Genomic DNA, 16,101 nt, shown 5'->3' on the forward strand with positions numbered 1-16,101 from the left:
TACTTTAACATAAACTGTATCCCATATTATACTTCCCTTCCTAACATTTTGTACACTGGAAAACTGTTCTTGAAATCACACATATATTCCACAGAATTCACTGAACAAAGAAAGTGGGTGTTAAAATACATAACCCAAAAATGCTCTTTTTAAAAAATGAAGAAAAGCAATCAATGGCCCTTCTGGAAAGAACATTTTGAGAAATGGATGCCCAAATATATTTCAAATTACAACAACAACAACAACAATAATAATAATATTTATATCCCGCCCACTCTGGGCGGCTTCCAACAAAATATTAAAATACAATGGTCTGTTAAACATTAAAAGCTTCCCTAAACTATGAAAATGAAATATCTATATTAATAAATTATCCTGTTTTTGTTGCAAAATGATGCTAGAAAAGTCTACTTGCTGATGTGCAGATTTGAAAAATTATATTAAAAAATCAAAGTAGGTATTTGTGGTGCAAGTTGTCCTACCCAGGAAATCAATATTTACCCAAAGTTTGGATTAAAATCGGAAACATCATCTGTAATAATGATATTTGAACCTGCTTATCCTTGCATGGTCTTGTTGTTTAACTTCTCAACCAATCATAAATTTTCTACTGATCTCCTGTCACTGGAAGCATGGAAACACTGTGCCTTCAAACAATATCAAAAGCTAGCCTTTTAAAAAAAGAGACTTCAGGCTTAGATGAGATATTTCTGCCTCTGCTTGAGTACACAGAGTATTCTGTGCATCTCAAAAGCTTATTTCCAATTAGTTTACACACTATTGATAGCCCAGCAAATGCTAACATTTGGACTGACTCCTTCTTCTCTTTCAAGTGGAAGATAAATCAGTAATGAAGTATAAGCCTTTGTTGCCAGATTGTATCCATTTATATTCTTGATGCTCATCCTCACAAATAAAGGCCTGACGTTTGTATCTGCATCTCTTGGTTAAAAGGTGCAGCATATACTTCACACATTTGGAGGCAAGAACAAATACTATCTTTGTATGGCTGAAGAGTGGGACACAGGTGGCGTCGTGGGTTAAACCACAGAGCCTAGGGCTTGCCGATCAGAAGGTCAGCGGTTTGAATCCCCACAACGGGGTGAGCTCCCGTTGCTCGGTCCCTGCTCCTGCCAACCTAGCAGTTCAAAAGCATGTCAAAGTGCAAGTAGATAAATAGGTACCACTCCGGCGGGAAAGTAAACGGCGTTTCCATGCACTGCTCTGGTTCGCCAGAAGCGGCTTAGTCATGCTGCCCACATGACCCGGAAGCTGTACGCTGGCTCCCTCGGCCAATAAAGCGAGTTGAGTGCCGCAACCCAGAGTCAGCCACGACTGGACCTAATGGTCAAGGGTCCCTTTACCTTTATGGCTGAAGAGTACCGCGTTTTCGTCTAATAAGGTATGGATGGTGGCAAACTAACATCTGGATGAACATCACACAACTACAGCTTCATGGAAGTCTTACAAAGAATTGTGTCCGACCAAAAATTGCAACGGCTGGTAAAACCCTAACAAAGGATTCTCCAGGCTTTTGCAGACGCTTCCACTTCCCATACCATTTTAGTTATTTTTCTTTTCAAATCCCCAAGTACTATTTAAGTTCCTTTGACATTGTTCTGACATTGTCATATGATCTCCATGGGCATACTTCACTAATTCTGCCTACAAGTAGTGAAAAATGTCGCTCAAAATATGTTCTCAAAACTGTACAGGTGCAACAGTCCAATCCTTAAAACAGATTCCCCCTCCCAAATTTACTTCTGAATCAGTTCACTATGTGCAATGCCCATCTGGCAAATTTGTAAGTGTGGCTGTGTATGTAGCAATTTGCAAGCACCACAGTAAATAGATCAGATAATTTGAAATGGTGAGGAAAACAAGGATAATGAAAAGCTTCATATGCAAAATATTGTTAAATCAGGGGTTGCCAACCTTTCCATGTCCATTTGCAAACTGGAGAGACTGGTGTTGGCACCGCAGGGCAAGGCACAAGCTATTCTATTGGCTACAAGATAATAATTCTTTTAAGCCAAATTTCAGTGTGGCATGGGGCTCTGTGGGAGTCAGGGAAGGGTGGTACACTGCTGGTGACTTCCATGTTCACTTCACATAGAACTAATGTTCAAAAGTTAACAAGGAGAATCATGCAGTTGAAGCTTGTTGAAAGGTATGGCAGTCTTTTTCTAAGACATTTACCTACAAGGTTTCAAGGACAGCATATTGCTGTGATGTACATGTACCACAGATGTACAAAGAAGTCTGCTTAAACATAGCAGGAAGCAAGACACTGGAACTACGATAAATATGTTTGGGATCAGGGTTTAGATCCAAAATAAATATCCTCTTTGGAATGTCAGTGTGCCTATCTCATCCACAAGATGCAGAGTGTTATAATCCTTCAGAACTGCAATTTTATATCTCCCCCCAAAAAGATGAGAAATTGAAATGTGTTTCTTCTTGGTGTGTTTGTGGCTAACTAGCTTCCATTTTATACAGATTTCTCATTCAAGGATTTATGGTGGCTACTTGGCCCCTGTTCAATTTGGCCATGAAATAAAAATATTAGCTCCTTAAATATGAAGTGGGATGGCTGAAAACATATTTGCCTAATGCTCAGTATGCAATACTGCCATACTGAAGTTTGAGAAATAGCATAGGCACATTAACAGAGTTTAACCAGGATGGAGTAACGTGAATCAAGGAACATCCATTAGGTACTACTTTTGATGGCAACAGACCTATTCGTTTGAACTAGGGGACTTCTCCAGTTATGTATAAGGTAGAACATATGTATTTTAACATGAAAGGCCGCAAATTCAAGGAGGTCACATAGCAGTTGATGGGAAAGACCTCTGCTTTAGACATTGTAAAGCCATTGCCTCTAAGCATAGATAACCAAGTGGTATTATATATGGCAGTTTGCTCCAAGACGCCCAGATGACCCCTCCTTTGATAACATAGCACTCTACAATTTTGTTGAGATTTTGGCTTGTATGACAGAATGTTGTTTCTTTACTTCCTGCTGAGCTTTCATTACAGCTTTCTGTGCCTGTCAGTGATGTTTTGAACTTTTTTCGGATACTTATTTTAGACCCTCCAAGTGTCCCTATTTTCAAGGGCCAGTCACAGATTTACAGAAGCTATCCTGGTTTCTGAGTTGATCCTGGAATGTGCCACTTTTCCTTAAAGGTAAAGGTAAAGGGACCCCTGACCATTAAGTCCAGTCGTGGCCGACTCTGGGGTTGCGGCGCTCATCTTGCTTTACTGGCCGAGGGAGCCGGCGTTTGACCGCAGACAGCTTCCGGGTCATGTGGCCAGCATGACTAAGCCACTTCTGGTGAACCAGAGCAGCGCATGGAAACGCCGTTTACCTTCCCGCCGGAGCGGTACCTATTTATCAACTTGCACTTTGAGGTGCTTTCGAACTGCTAGGTTGGCAGGAGCAGGGACCGAGCAACGGGAGCTCATCCCGTCACGAGGATTCGAACCGCCGACCTTCTGATCAGCAAGTCCTAGGCTCTGTGGTTTAACCCACAGCGCCACCCGCGTCCCTCTTTTCCTTAGGACATCCTTATTTTCATCAGAGAAATGTTGGAGGGTATGTTATTGTCTTATGGTACATTAGCAATGCAATCCTATGCATGTTGTCTCAGAAGTAAATCCCATTATGTTCAGTAGGCCATCAGTTAAATGTACAAAGAATCACAGCTCTATTGCTTTTATTGAGACTGATTCCATCTTGAAAGTGAACGATAGTGACAAGAATAGAATTTAATTTTTTTTTTCCTACTGAAGAAATAGTATTCACAGGTTAGTAAATATTGCCGGACTTGTTGTAGAGATGTGTCACGCCTAGCTAACTGTGGCTGTAATAAAAGAAGCCCACACTTGTCTTATCATAGCCATTCACATGAAGGATTTCCTGTCACTAGAGGTCAGCATGAGCACAACATTAGATCAGTGTATACAGACTAATCCCATCTTTAGAAAGCTTGCAGATCCTATTCTGGAAAACCTCACTTAAGAAAACCCTATGTCCTATGGACAGGGCAATTTTAATATGTCTATTTAGGAACTGGATATTGTATTGATCAGTACACCGCAACTCATAAATCGGTGAGTGATCTTATTTCAGTGCTTCAACAAGAGCAAAAGTATTTTGATCATATTTTAGGCAAATAAATAAATGTGTAAGAGTGGAAGATACCATTGCTTTTAAAGCTGGCTTCATTTGTTAGTTCTAAAATATTGTAAAACTAAAAAGTATGACAATTCAGGAAAATAACTTCTGAATTCACCCATCAGCTTCAGCGGCACGGATTTGACTAAAACAACATGTAGGCTTGCAATGCTAAACTTTACACACATCTTTTTGTTAATTTAAATGTGAGGACCTTTGTACAGCCAACTTCTTTCTCACTATGTCTTCCTTAACTTGGAATGTTAGCTTTGGATTCCTCAGGTGGATCTATACGAACATTGATATCAGCTTGGACACCAAATTCATTTCAAAATGTTTAGCATCGTCAAAGCTGACAGCACCAGCACTAACCATGTATTGTACAGGGAAGGCCTCATGTACAGCAGCATGCTTGCAACAAATTACTTCATACCAGGATTTCTGGAACTAAAATGCCTTTTTCTGACCACACCAAGAGCCTAGAACTGTGACACAAATTGTCCCGAATGCCCATAGGAAGCTCACAAGAGAGCATGACGGAAATTGCCATTCCATTTTGCATGCCCAAAGCATCAAGTACTCTGAAGTACACCGTCTCTGAATGTAGAGTGTTCTTTTAACTGTTAGCAATGGACAGATATGTCCTACGCTTGAACACATCTAATCCTTTGTTTTTCGCCAGATAAATATTGGAGGAATTACATATAATCAACCAGTTTCACAAAACTGGCTTTGGTGGATTTTGAGCAAGTGTAAAAAACAAGAATGTCTTCTCTCTATTAGCTGATTAAAAAATAAAATAAGTCATGCATTAAAGAACATGAGCAAAACACAGAACAAGATGGCAATTCTCAGAATCCTATAATTAGAAATAATTAGACTATTTAGTAATTTAGTTCCAAAATGCCTTGCCTATTGTTATAAACAGGTTATTGCATAGTCAGTGTGTTGTAGAGCAACCCAACAGTTCAGCCATTGTATCTTACACAGCTGCTTGGAGACTGAGGCGCCTTCATAAAAAAATAGTCAATGGCAAAAATGAAAATGTATATTCAGAACTTATTATACAGATTCTCTAAACTTTCCAGTTTGACATTTTCATCTGTTTGCTTCAACATGTGATCACCTCTCATCTGCCAGAGACAAATTTGTCTCTGAAGACAAACAGCAGCAAGGAATAAGAGGAATGTATACATATAGTAAGGAAAAGATGATGGTCTACTGTTTGGGAAAGTTATTGGACTTCTCTTCTAAAGGGTCATGATTAGGGAGAAAATAAATCAGCAAAACACAGCTAATGCCATTTTTTCAAAGAATCCTATTGCCTACTCAAAGATAGAATTTACGGCATAGGGCCATAGATAGGGGACCATCAATGAGGTCCCCTCTAGATGTTACTGGGCTCCAATCAGCCCCAGCCACCATGGCCAACAATCTGGAATGATTGTAAATGTAGTCCTGAAACATCCTGAGGTTCCTATGTTGGCTACCCTGGCATACATTATCAAAAGATGCATTTTAACAGTTGGGAGACATTTCACATTCATGTTTCCATCTCATAGTGACACCTAGTAATTTGTGTATAATGCAATACAACACAGAGGCAAAGCATGCTTTCCTAACCCATAGGTCATGCAGGCAAAGGTTTAAAAAACACCTAAGTTGCTTTCAAAAGCACACTGGCTTTTCAACAGTGAATTCTAGTTTACTGGCTGTCATGAGCATTTTAGCTTACACCTGAACCAATTAATTGTGGTGGAATCTACGCACATATATTTTTTTAAAAAAACAACCCGCTGTGAAAATGCTTTTTAAAAAAAAACGTTTTGAAAAATACATTGAAGTTGGCGTGGCTCACTGCCACCATCTAGTGTCACGTTTGTATATTGCACTTTACAACACATTTAAAACGTTTTATTTGCAGCTGTATAGCTGAGTCCTATTTTTCTTCTTCATACTGCAGAAGCAAGATATCAACTTAAAGTGAGAGTTACTATAGGCAACCAGATTAATGGATCTGGTTGCAGGAAACTTATGAGAGAATTCCTTCACATTGATTAATTTAGACATGAGTGGTTTCCTACTTTGCACCTGCACCTTTGCAATCCCGCTCCAGAAAGTGGCAGATTCTGTAGACTGTACCATCCATGAGCAGTGCTCTCTACCTTTCCTATATGCCCTCTATATTCCAGTGCCACCATTTTGAGTAGAGCTGTGCAGAATTTTAAAAAACAAAAATCTCTTTAAATAGAGATTTAAAGATGCTCTCAAGGCAAATCTAAAAATAAAAAAAAAATGCAGTATAAGCACCGATAATTGGGAAACACTAGACTGCAAGCTGTGACGTGGGTGGCGCTGTGGTCTAAACCACAGAGCCTAGGGCTTGCCGATCAGAAGGTTGGGGGGTTGAATCCCTGCGACGGGATGAGCTTCCGTTGCTCAGTCCCTGCTCCTGCCAACCTAGCAGTTCGAAAGCACGTCAAAGTGCAAGTAGATAAATAGGTACCGCTCCGGCAGGAAGGTAAACAGCATTTCCGTGTGCTGCTCTGGTTCGCCAGAAGCGGCTTAGTCATGCTGGCCACATGACCCAGAAGCTGTACGCTGGCTCCCTCAGCCAATAAAGCGAGATGAGCATTGCAACCCCAGTCGGTCACGACTGGACCTAATGGTCAGGGGTCCCTTTACCCTTTACCTTTACCTAAGCAGAGGTTGGGTGGTCATCTGTCATGGGTGCTTTAGTTGTGATTCCTGCATTGCAGGAGATGGGACTAGGCAACCCTTGGGGTCCCTTCCAACTGTATAATTCTATAATTCTATGGTTCACTTACCCTAGCCCACTGCCCTGCTCACAGTTGTGAAGAATATTCTTATGTTATGAATGGTTTGCATCGCCATTAAGAAAAAGAGGTCAGAGTAGGTCAATATATATGTGGACTGTCCCTGGATCTTCTTCAAGTTCTCAAAGCTCTTAACCTAGATCAAGATTGTCATCTGAACTAGCCATATGTTTAACTGATAATCTGTCAATCAGCCCATCATTTGAAAAATAAGACTTGCACAAAAATGACAACTAGACATTCTGTTTTGGTGACTGTAACCTTGGTTTGAGGAGGTATTTGGCACCTAGATTATATATCTGAGTTTCTAACTAAAACCATCCTGTTTAGTTAGCCTTTCTGGCCACAAAAGGCTTTTAGATCCTGTACTGATATGTTTTGGTATTTTAAGTTTGTTATACTGAACTGTTTTTATTGCTCTGGTGATTTCTTAAGACTACAGCTAAACCCCTGATTAACCATGCTGGTGATGTATCTGTGTGTGGTTGGATGGGGGAAGAAACAGCTCTGTCAACCTCCGCTGGCCTCCACCATGCCTCCAATGTAAAGCTCTCCCTTTCACGTTCTAAAAACATGGTGGGTAGATTTACTGCTGCTGAAATCCCCCCTACTGGTAGCCCATGGAAAGCTCCAAAGTTAGGCATTATGAGGGTAGACCCAGCCCAGGATCTACTGCAGGCTTCCTGAAATTCAGCCCTCCAGATGTTTTTGGCCTACAACTCCCATGATCCCTAGCTAGCAGGACCAGTGGTCAGGGATGCTGGGAACTGTAGTCTCAAAACATCTGGAGGGCCGAGGTTGAGGAAGCCTGATCTACTGGAACTTGAGCCATCCCTACTGCCACCACTTGACAGCAATGTGCTGAATGTGAGCCTGGCCAGTATCCAAGCTCCAGGCTGGCACAGCGAATAGCAGGGTTTTGCCTCCCAACCCAACCTCCATCCTGGTCAGTGTGAGCAATGGGGCTACAGATGCAGTACGGCTACACTGCTCCACCCTGGAATTATGATTGCTCTGTAGTTGTTTTTAAAGCTATCCCTTGTCTTTTTGTATTCAGCTGCTATGGGCACTTCTCGTTGCCATCCTCACATTTTTTTTTTTTTTAACAAGGTAGGTTCTAAATGTTTTTAATAAATAAATGCATTTTCGTGGAAATAAAGATGGTGGTTACAACTGGAGCTATCAAGAAGGCCAAACTGGGGCACTTATTCAGTGATGAGCACCATACAGTGGTACCTCAGGTTACATACGCTTCAGGTTACAGACTCCGCTTACCCAGAAATATCACCTCAGGCTAAGAACTTTGCTTCAGGATGAGAACAGAAATCGTGCAGCGGTGGCACAGCGGCAGCAGGAGTCCCCATTAGCTAAATTGGTGCTTCAGGTTAAGAACAGTTTCAGGTTAAGAACAGACCTCCAGAACGAATTAAGTTCTTAACCCGAGGTACCACTGTATTGGTGTCAGACATTTGTCTGGCACCTCCAGATGGTAGTGCTAGGCCTGGCTGTGCCCATATTCACACATCCATCTCAATCGCAATTTTAAATTTTTGCCATGAATAGTTAGGATAGCACAAAGTATCTAGCTTTAGAACTTAACAGTAAGGCAAGCTTCTGTTTTTTTGTTTTTGTTGTTTAAAGAAACTGGGTGTCCCCCTCCCAACAGAAAGAGAATAAATCCAAAGAGACGGGGGGGGGCAAGAAATTACTGAGCCCTTTGTAGTAACACCATTATCAGTATGAACAAAACGTTAAGACTGTGAGAACATATTAAACCATCTACTTTCTTAAACAAAGAACCAGGAAGTTGTGACAAAGCCGTACTGCAGCAATACATGGAAGAATACATCGGTTCTCCATGGCAACAGAACTACTTGGTAACTGGAGTGAGCAAAAGCAACCACAGAATACTACAAAAAACAGGCATAGTCATCTATATTGCTGCACTGTAACATGCTTTGGCACACTTCTAAGAAAAGAATGAGGAGGCTTCCCCACAAGGAAAGCTGGTTTTCTATATTCACCCATCATCAAAGAAGAAATCAATCAGCTTTTTCAAATTTGTGCACCAACAAAATATTCTGTTTATTTTCCCCACCGTGCTAAATGCCATACATTTCCAGCACATGCAGAATAGCTTTTGCCTCGCCTCCTTGCATAAAAATAGCACTTGTTGGTTTCAGTTCTATTCTCAGCAAAACTGCTCCAGAGACTGCATCTAAGTGAGATTGCTTACAATTTTTCTGTTTAGATTTCATTGCAGGATTTCCATCAATAAGCAAAAAAATAAAAATAAAATAAAATAAAAACCAATGAAGGTTCATATATAAGGAGTTGGCATTTCATTTCAGGTTTCCACCCCCCATTTTTTCAGTACTCCTGGGTTAGAAAATTCACCTAACCATAGCAATTTATCTAAATTTTATTTAAGCCAGCATAGCAAAAGTGATTATATGATCATTATCCCTTTTTGCCCACCTTGCACATTTATGGTATCATCATCTTGACATGCACATTCACTGCAACTTAAGTACTTCCAAAAAAAAAAAAAAAAACCAGCTTTCACCCCTGCATTCTATTATAACAGCTGGTGAACCCAGCATCTGGTGGGGGACAGATAGTCCTCTTGTACATTTCTGATTGCGGACTGTGGTAAGCAAGCTTCTTGGCGTGGTTTGGTTTTGGATATATTCAAGATGAACTTGCAACAAACAAGCCACACTGCATTTTTAAAAGTGTATTTTATGCTTACTATTCTACACCTCACAACAACTGTAATGGTTTCATAAGAACCAGTAAGTCATTCATTTTAATGTAAAGGGATCTGTGTCTTTGGTACACCGGGGAAGGGAACCTGTGGTCCTTCAGGTAATGTTTCACGCCAACTCCTGTGAGCCCCACCAGCATGGTTAATGGTGAGGAATGAAAGCAGTAACATCTGGAAGGCCACATGAGTGTTCGTGCTTAGGTCAAGTGCAGTGAGGGCCATATATCTTGAGTGTCACCATTGCTTCATGAGAATTAAGAGTGTTCAAGAGAACGACTCTGCAGCTGTGTGTTGCAAGGGAGGAATTGATAGTGGTGGTGGGCAACTATCTTTGAGGGAAGCTTTAGTCATCTTCACATTGAGGAACTCCTGATCAACTTCTGAGGAACACTAAGATTCCTTGGAACCATTTGAAAACTACTTAAAGCTGGGGTAGATTAGCTTGTTTCAGCTAACTGTGCCTGGGCTGCTTTGCTTTTGATCCTTGCACAAGGATGAAGAACAACAGCGGGAGCCCTTTTGTGCTCAAAGACTCTTCTGCTGGCTGCAACTGTATTTGGTGCTTCCCTCCCCCCTTTGCTTTGCTTTTGGGGATGACTGCTGTTTCCAGGGCTGCCATCAACAGCATTGATTTGAGAGCTGCTTGGGCCAGAGGCTGGTGTGGAAAGGGAAGGAGTGGAAACACTTTGAAGCTGGAAGCTGAGTTTATTTGTCTTGCTCCTGTCACCCTGCAGGTAGGTAGGTAGGTATGTATTCATGTATGTATGTATGTATGTACAGTGGTGCCTCGCAAGACGAAAATAATCCATTCCGTGAGTCTCTTCGTCTAGCGGTTTTTTCGTCTTGCGAAGCAACCCTATTAGCGGCTTAGCGGATTAGCGCTATTAGCGGTTTAGCGGATTAGCGGCTATTAAAGGCTTAGCGGCTTAGCGGCTAAAAAGCTATTAGCGGCTTAGAAAAGGGGGGGCAGAAAAAAAATCGGAACACTCGCAAGACGTTTTCGTCTTGCGAAGCAAGCCCATAGGGGAAATCGTCTTGTGAAGCAGCTCAAAAACGGAAAACCCTTTCGTCTAGCGGGTTTTCCGTCTTGCGAGGCATTCGTCTTGCGGGGCACCACTGTATCTGAGAGCTGCTTGAGGAAGAGGTGAGAGCCAAAGGGCTCTTGTTCTGTAGATCTTTACCTATGGGGCCTGTGACAAGAATCTGAGGAACCTGATGCTTTGACACCGAGCTCTGCAGTTCTAGCTCAAAATACTTTTGATCTTGAATCTATGGCACAAGCAGCTCTGTGTCCTCAAGATGAAAGAGGTTTGGGTAACCTAAACATCTTGCTGTGGATAAACAAGTCCCACAGGATTGGAAGGGGGAGTGACCTAGTTGATCTTCTTGAACAGTCTGTGCCATTAGCTATTATGTTTATACACTATTAACCATTGTAATTGATGGAGGCAATTGAATAGCAAGAGATAGGTTGCCATTAAGAAAGTTTAGCTTTTTAAAAAGAAAAAAGAAAAGTTGTTTGACATCTAGGAGAAAGATGGACATGTAAACAATTTGTAGGAGCCATTTCCAAATTTCACCCTCTTTCTTTCTGAGCTCAAGCAAAGGTAACCCATAACAGAGCTGCCATTTATTGACCTTAACAAATGCTTATAAAGGAACAAAACCACACTGTTATTTCACCATGATGTTATTGGGAATCCTTCCAATGATTTCAGTGGCGGTTTAATGGTCAGAGGCTTGACCCCTGTATAATACAAAGTACCCACATCAGACCCTTGGGGTGATTATACTATTTATATAGGATTACTCAGCTGTAATGATCTCCTGTGCAGTCAAAACCAAATAGATGTACCTTTCCCTGTTTATTTGTTTTGTAACATAAAAACCCTTAGTAAAAACTATTATCTTTAAAAAAAACAATCAAAATAATGCAGGCTATGAACAAAGTGGCAAACATCAAATGCTACAAAATTGTCACACTTTCAGAAATATAAACAGATTCAATTTTCCTAAACCTAGTATCAAAATAGTAGACACTATTTGGGTTGAAGAACAGGTCAATATTCTCAGGCAAAATTATCAACATGTTAAGCACCAGAATTCTAATTACCCAATGAGGTCTTTTGTTTTTCAAAATGAAGTGTTATTCATTACCTCCTAATCCAGGTCTCAGACGATTATCATAACCATCCAGAAGCCTATCTAGAATTCTTGTAAAGATGGTGATGTTATTTTTTGCTTCATCTTCATTGGGGTCAACAGATGCTGATCTAAACAGACATTTAAAAAAAAAAATGTTAAATATGTTCTATGTACATTTACTACACTGTTAGTATTTATTAGCTCTGAATATTCTGTATATGCATTTAATACAAATTATTTGAAGATGCCACCCTTTTCTTAGCGAATAATCAACATTCTTTAGCTTTTCATTTTTAGGACCCAACTTTAGCCACCACACTTCATTATGTGAGCAATGTTAATATTTACCATTTCCCTTTTCTTATTCATTCACCATGTCCTTCTCTGTTTTATGTATGCTTGCTTCCTCAGCCAAGCCTATCCAAAACTTTCCTACTAGATATTTAAATCCCCACCCCAGCTGGGTATGCTTTTTCTCTTTCTTCCAATTTCTTCTCTGGCAATCAAAGAAAATAAAGTGGCTGACCACTGTTGGAGGCAGAATTCCGGCCAACTTGGACCCTTGGTGTGATCTAGCAAGGCAACATGTATGTTTGTGTGTGTGCGTGTGTTTAAAAAACTTAAAACAAATGAAAATAGTGGCAAAATCACTGGTGCAACCCATATCACTTTTGTCCACTTCCTTACAACTTCTCTGAGAATTGATTACAAGCCAACACTTGAAATAAGTGCTGCAAACAAGAGATGCATCCAGTTGTATTTACCTGCAATACCTGAAGTACATAGTAAGGTGAAACCTGTAACAGCAAACTCAAGAGTAGATCTTTGTCCACTAAGCCCAATACACCATGGAGCACAGGAAGTTGCCTTATATGGAGTCAGGTCATTGGTCCATCTAGCTCAATGGTGTCTGCCCTGACTGGGGATTCTGCCATCCCCAATCTCGAGATACGTACAGGGATTGAACCTTCTGCATAAAGTAGATGCTCTACTGCTAAGCCACAGCTCTTCTAATAAAAGTTCAGGTCCTTCCAAGAATTGGATCACTGTCAGTCAGGACCTCCTGCTACCCACTTCCTTTTCCAAGAAACCTTGTAGCAAAGCAGGGAACGAACACTGGAAAGAATTGGCCGGTAGGGACCTTATTGGACTCATAGGCCTTGATGCATTCACTGAGTGACAAGGCCTTGGAAACAATTCATATGCATCCCAATGACACAGGTTGCAAACTGTAAGGTCTTTGCCATTGACACCTGCTATTGGTGCTCCTTCACAAGGCAATGGAGAAATATAAATATATTTGGGAAAGCGGGGCGGACCAGCTTATTTTTTCTATAAAAAGTTTAAAAAAAATAAAGCAGAACTGCAATGTAACTGGGGCACATACATTTGTTGATGAGAAAGACATAAAATACTGGAATTTTGGAAAAGACTGGGAAATTCTGGTTTTCTTCATTATGGTTAAATACAATTGTACCGTTAAATACAATTAAACAAAATACTGCAGCTATTTCTTTATAATGAACGCTTGCATGGGAAGGAATATCAGGATGTGAAAAGCATGGTCTTCATCCTGGACCACCTTTGCCATCTTCTGAGAAGGCATTCTGACTATGCTTTCACTCAGTGACCATGTAGCACACAAGACATGGAGAGAAGCTGTCGTGATAAAACTGGCTTCTGACATTATAAATCATGGGTAGTTGCAATGAGATAGAAAAGCAGCAGACCACAAGAGAGTCTAAAATATGTATGGATCTTAAAACAAATCCTGTTAAATTATTGTAGCAGTTGTGGTAAAAATATTAATTCAACGGATTTCCAGGATAATAAACATTGGGGGCAAAGAAGAAGAAAAAGCTTAAAATTCAGTTTTGAAGATGCCATGGAGAAAAAAAGGAATGAAAAGTAATCCGATCCTCCTTCACCCCATTCTGAAAAACAGCAGCAAGCACAGTGACTTCCTTCATTTGCTGTCCACTTAAGACTGGTGCTGAAAAGCAAATGTCTCTTAAACTGGGAAAATCCAAACCAAGGCCTTGTTGTATTTCTTTGGACGTCAGTTCTGCTCCCTGTATGGATCTTTCCCATGAACCTTATAGTAACAACCAAATTTTTGCTTCAGAATTATGATGCTTAGATGCCCCTTTCATACAAGTTCCAAATATTCAGCTAGCATAAAAAGAATATGATATACATTGTCTTTCCCCAATAATCTACAGTTATTTCTGACATTTGGTTTTTTTTGAATGCATGATTAATGCTATCCTCCTTCTGAGGCAATTTCTGTAATGTGAGCACAGTCCGAACTAAAACAAAGTAAATAATCAAGTGAAACAATACTACTTTTATATGGATAAAACATTATTGAGAAATTAAGAAAATGGGAATATTCAACAACATGGACAAAGCATTTAAATGTTTATGGGTTGCTGTTTTTTTGCAGTTTGTGGTATTTCAGGAACCTTCGCTTACAAGTAATTATTTGACTTTAGTATTTCACATGTGAGCTGTCAATAAGATTTAAAATACTATTGTTAGCACTTGCATGTAGTATACAAGCAGATATTTTTACCAGTATTAAAGAAATACTAGTTTTGTAAGCAAATTATTAGATAAAAACTAACACTGATATTCCTATTAGAGTCTAATCCTGAAAATTATAGAAGAATGTAGTAGTCTTTAGGTACACATGTTGACTCCTTGGCAGCAATGAGACTTACTCACTTGAGTAAAAGGACCAGGCCCACTGTGGCTTAACTAATACTGCAGCATCCTTGCTGGCTAGATAAACCGAAAACATCAAAACCTCAAAGCAGCATTTAATTCTAGCCACTGAAATATATTGCCAATTACTTGGCTAAAATTGGATGCATTGCTTTTCACTATCAGATGAGTTTCTTATGATTTTGAGGAAAATAAAATGCAAAAATATGTTATAGTCAGAATGCTACTGCAGCCCAAGCTGTGATCTATGAGCAAAATGAAGTTAGAAATCATCATTAATTGGATGCATAGAGGTGCCAGGTAAAACCAAACCTAAGCATGCATTTTAAGTTGCCTTTTATAATGCCATCATTTTAGATATATAGTTTATTAAGCAACATCAAAAGTTGATTAATGAATCAGGTTATTGTTTTATTTTATGGGATTGTGGAATTGTATACTATCTCCACCTAGAGGTTTAAATATTAAATGTCTCCGTGTTCTGTTATGTTGACCAAAAATACTCCCCGTTCCAACCCACGTCCACATGGAAAATATCCCATTATCTTCAGTGTTTTGGTTTCTTTCCTGTTCCTTATTCTCCATGAGGACTGGCGTGATATAACTAGAGTGACACAATGACTCCAGAAAACATTGCATAGCTTCAAAGGCTGCACAGAAAGATTGTACAGTGCTCTTCTTTCCAGAGGCATCACGAAAACTGTCATTTGGCTTTTAGAAAGACTTGTTTGACACAAGTTATTAACATTTCAACAACCTCAGGACTTCCTCCTTTACTTCACCTGTGCTGCGTACCAACTGATCTTATATTTAAAGAAGAGCTTTCTTGCCCAAACCCCAGTGTATATGAGCGGTGCTAACTAGCAGCAAACAAGGCAATCTCTGTTGCTGTTGATCAAGAAGCAGAACCTCCTCTCACCTTGCAGAGAAGCACGCCAACAAAACGAGAACCAACTGCATCATGTAGAACATCAGTTTCCTCTTCATAGCTGCTTCCTTTCCTCTTCCTAGCGATGTAAGAGGAGGAAGAGAGAGAGAGGAATCAGTTCCCAACCAAGCGATGCCTTCAATTCAAACCGACAAAAAGATGCCACTTCAATGAAGACTTTGGACCCATGGGTCGCTGAAGCACTCCCCCGCTTAAAAAAAGCAACAACCACCCCACACTAACAAGTTATTACATCTCCGTCCTCCTCCCAGATCATGTGTTGTTCTACATGCAGTGCATAATCAAAACTGACATATGAGCAGATGCAGCAAATGTTGCTTTTCCTCCTCACTCCCATGCAATAGAAAGAAATCCAAGACTTCCCCCTATCTTTTTCTTATATATTAAAAAAAAAGTCCATCAGTAATTCCTCGGTTGGTTTCGCTACATCTTCAAGCAAAAAAATTTTTTAGGAAGATGTGGCAGGTGGGGGGGGGGGTTGGAGAGAGGCATT

General features: G+C 40.2%; 1 protein-coding gene and 1 long non-coding RNA gene across 5 annotated transcripts in view; both read right to left on the reverse strand.

Moving 5' to 3' along the window:
- Positions 1 to 16,101, reverse strand: part of LOC310686473 — a 209,427-nt gene that overhangs the window by 170,569 nt on the left and 22,757 nt on the right. The window lies entirely within an intron of this gene.
- The window catches only part of GABRA2 (gamma-aminobutyric acid type A receptor subunit alpha2), a 73,757-nt gene that overhangs the window by 56,737 nt on the left and 919 nt on the right, over positions 1 to 16,101 (reverse strand). For 3 of the 4 annotated variants that reach the window (XM_083460052.1, XM_083460049.1, XM_083460051.1), the window contains exons 2-3: positions 15,579 to 15,666; positions 11,945 to 12,060 (exon numbers count right to left, since the gene is read on the reverse strand). In XM_083460052.1, coding sequence (XP_083316178.1) covers positions 11,945 to 12,060; positions 15,579 to 15,646 — 184 coding nt within the window. In that variant the 5' untranslated portion in view covers positions 15,647 to 15,666. Of the gene's footprint in view, positions 1 to 11,944; positions 12,061 to 15,578; positions 16,010 to 16,101 lie in introns of those variants that run through there. The other variant, XM_083460050.1, reaches the window with a different exon arrangement.

This window comes from Podarcis liolepis (assembly GCF_965112155.1).
Source record: "Podarcis liolepis genome assembly, chromosome: 9".
NCBI lineage: Eukaryota > Metazoa > Chordata > Lepidosauria > Squamata > Lacertidae > Podarcis > Podarcis liolepis.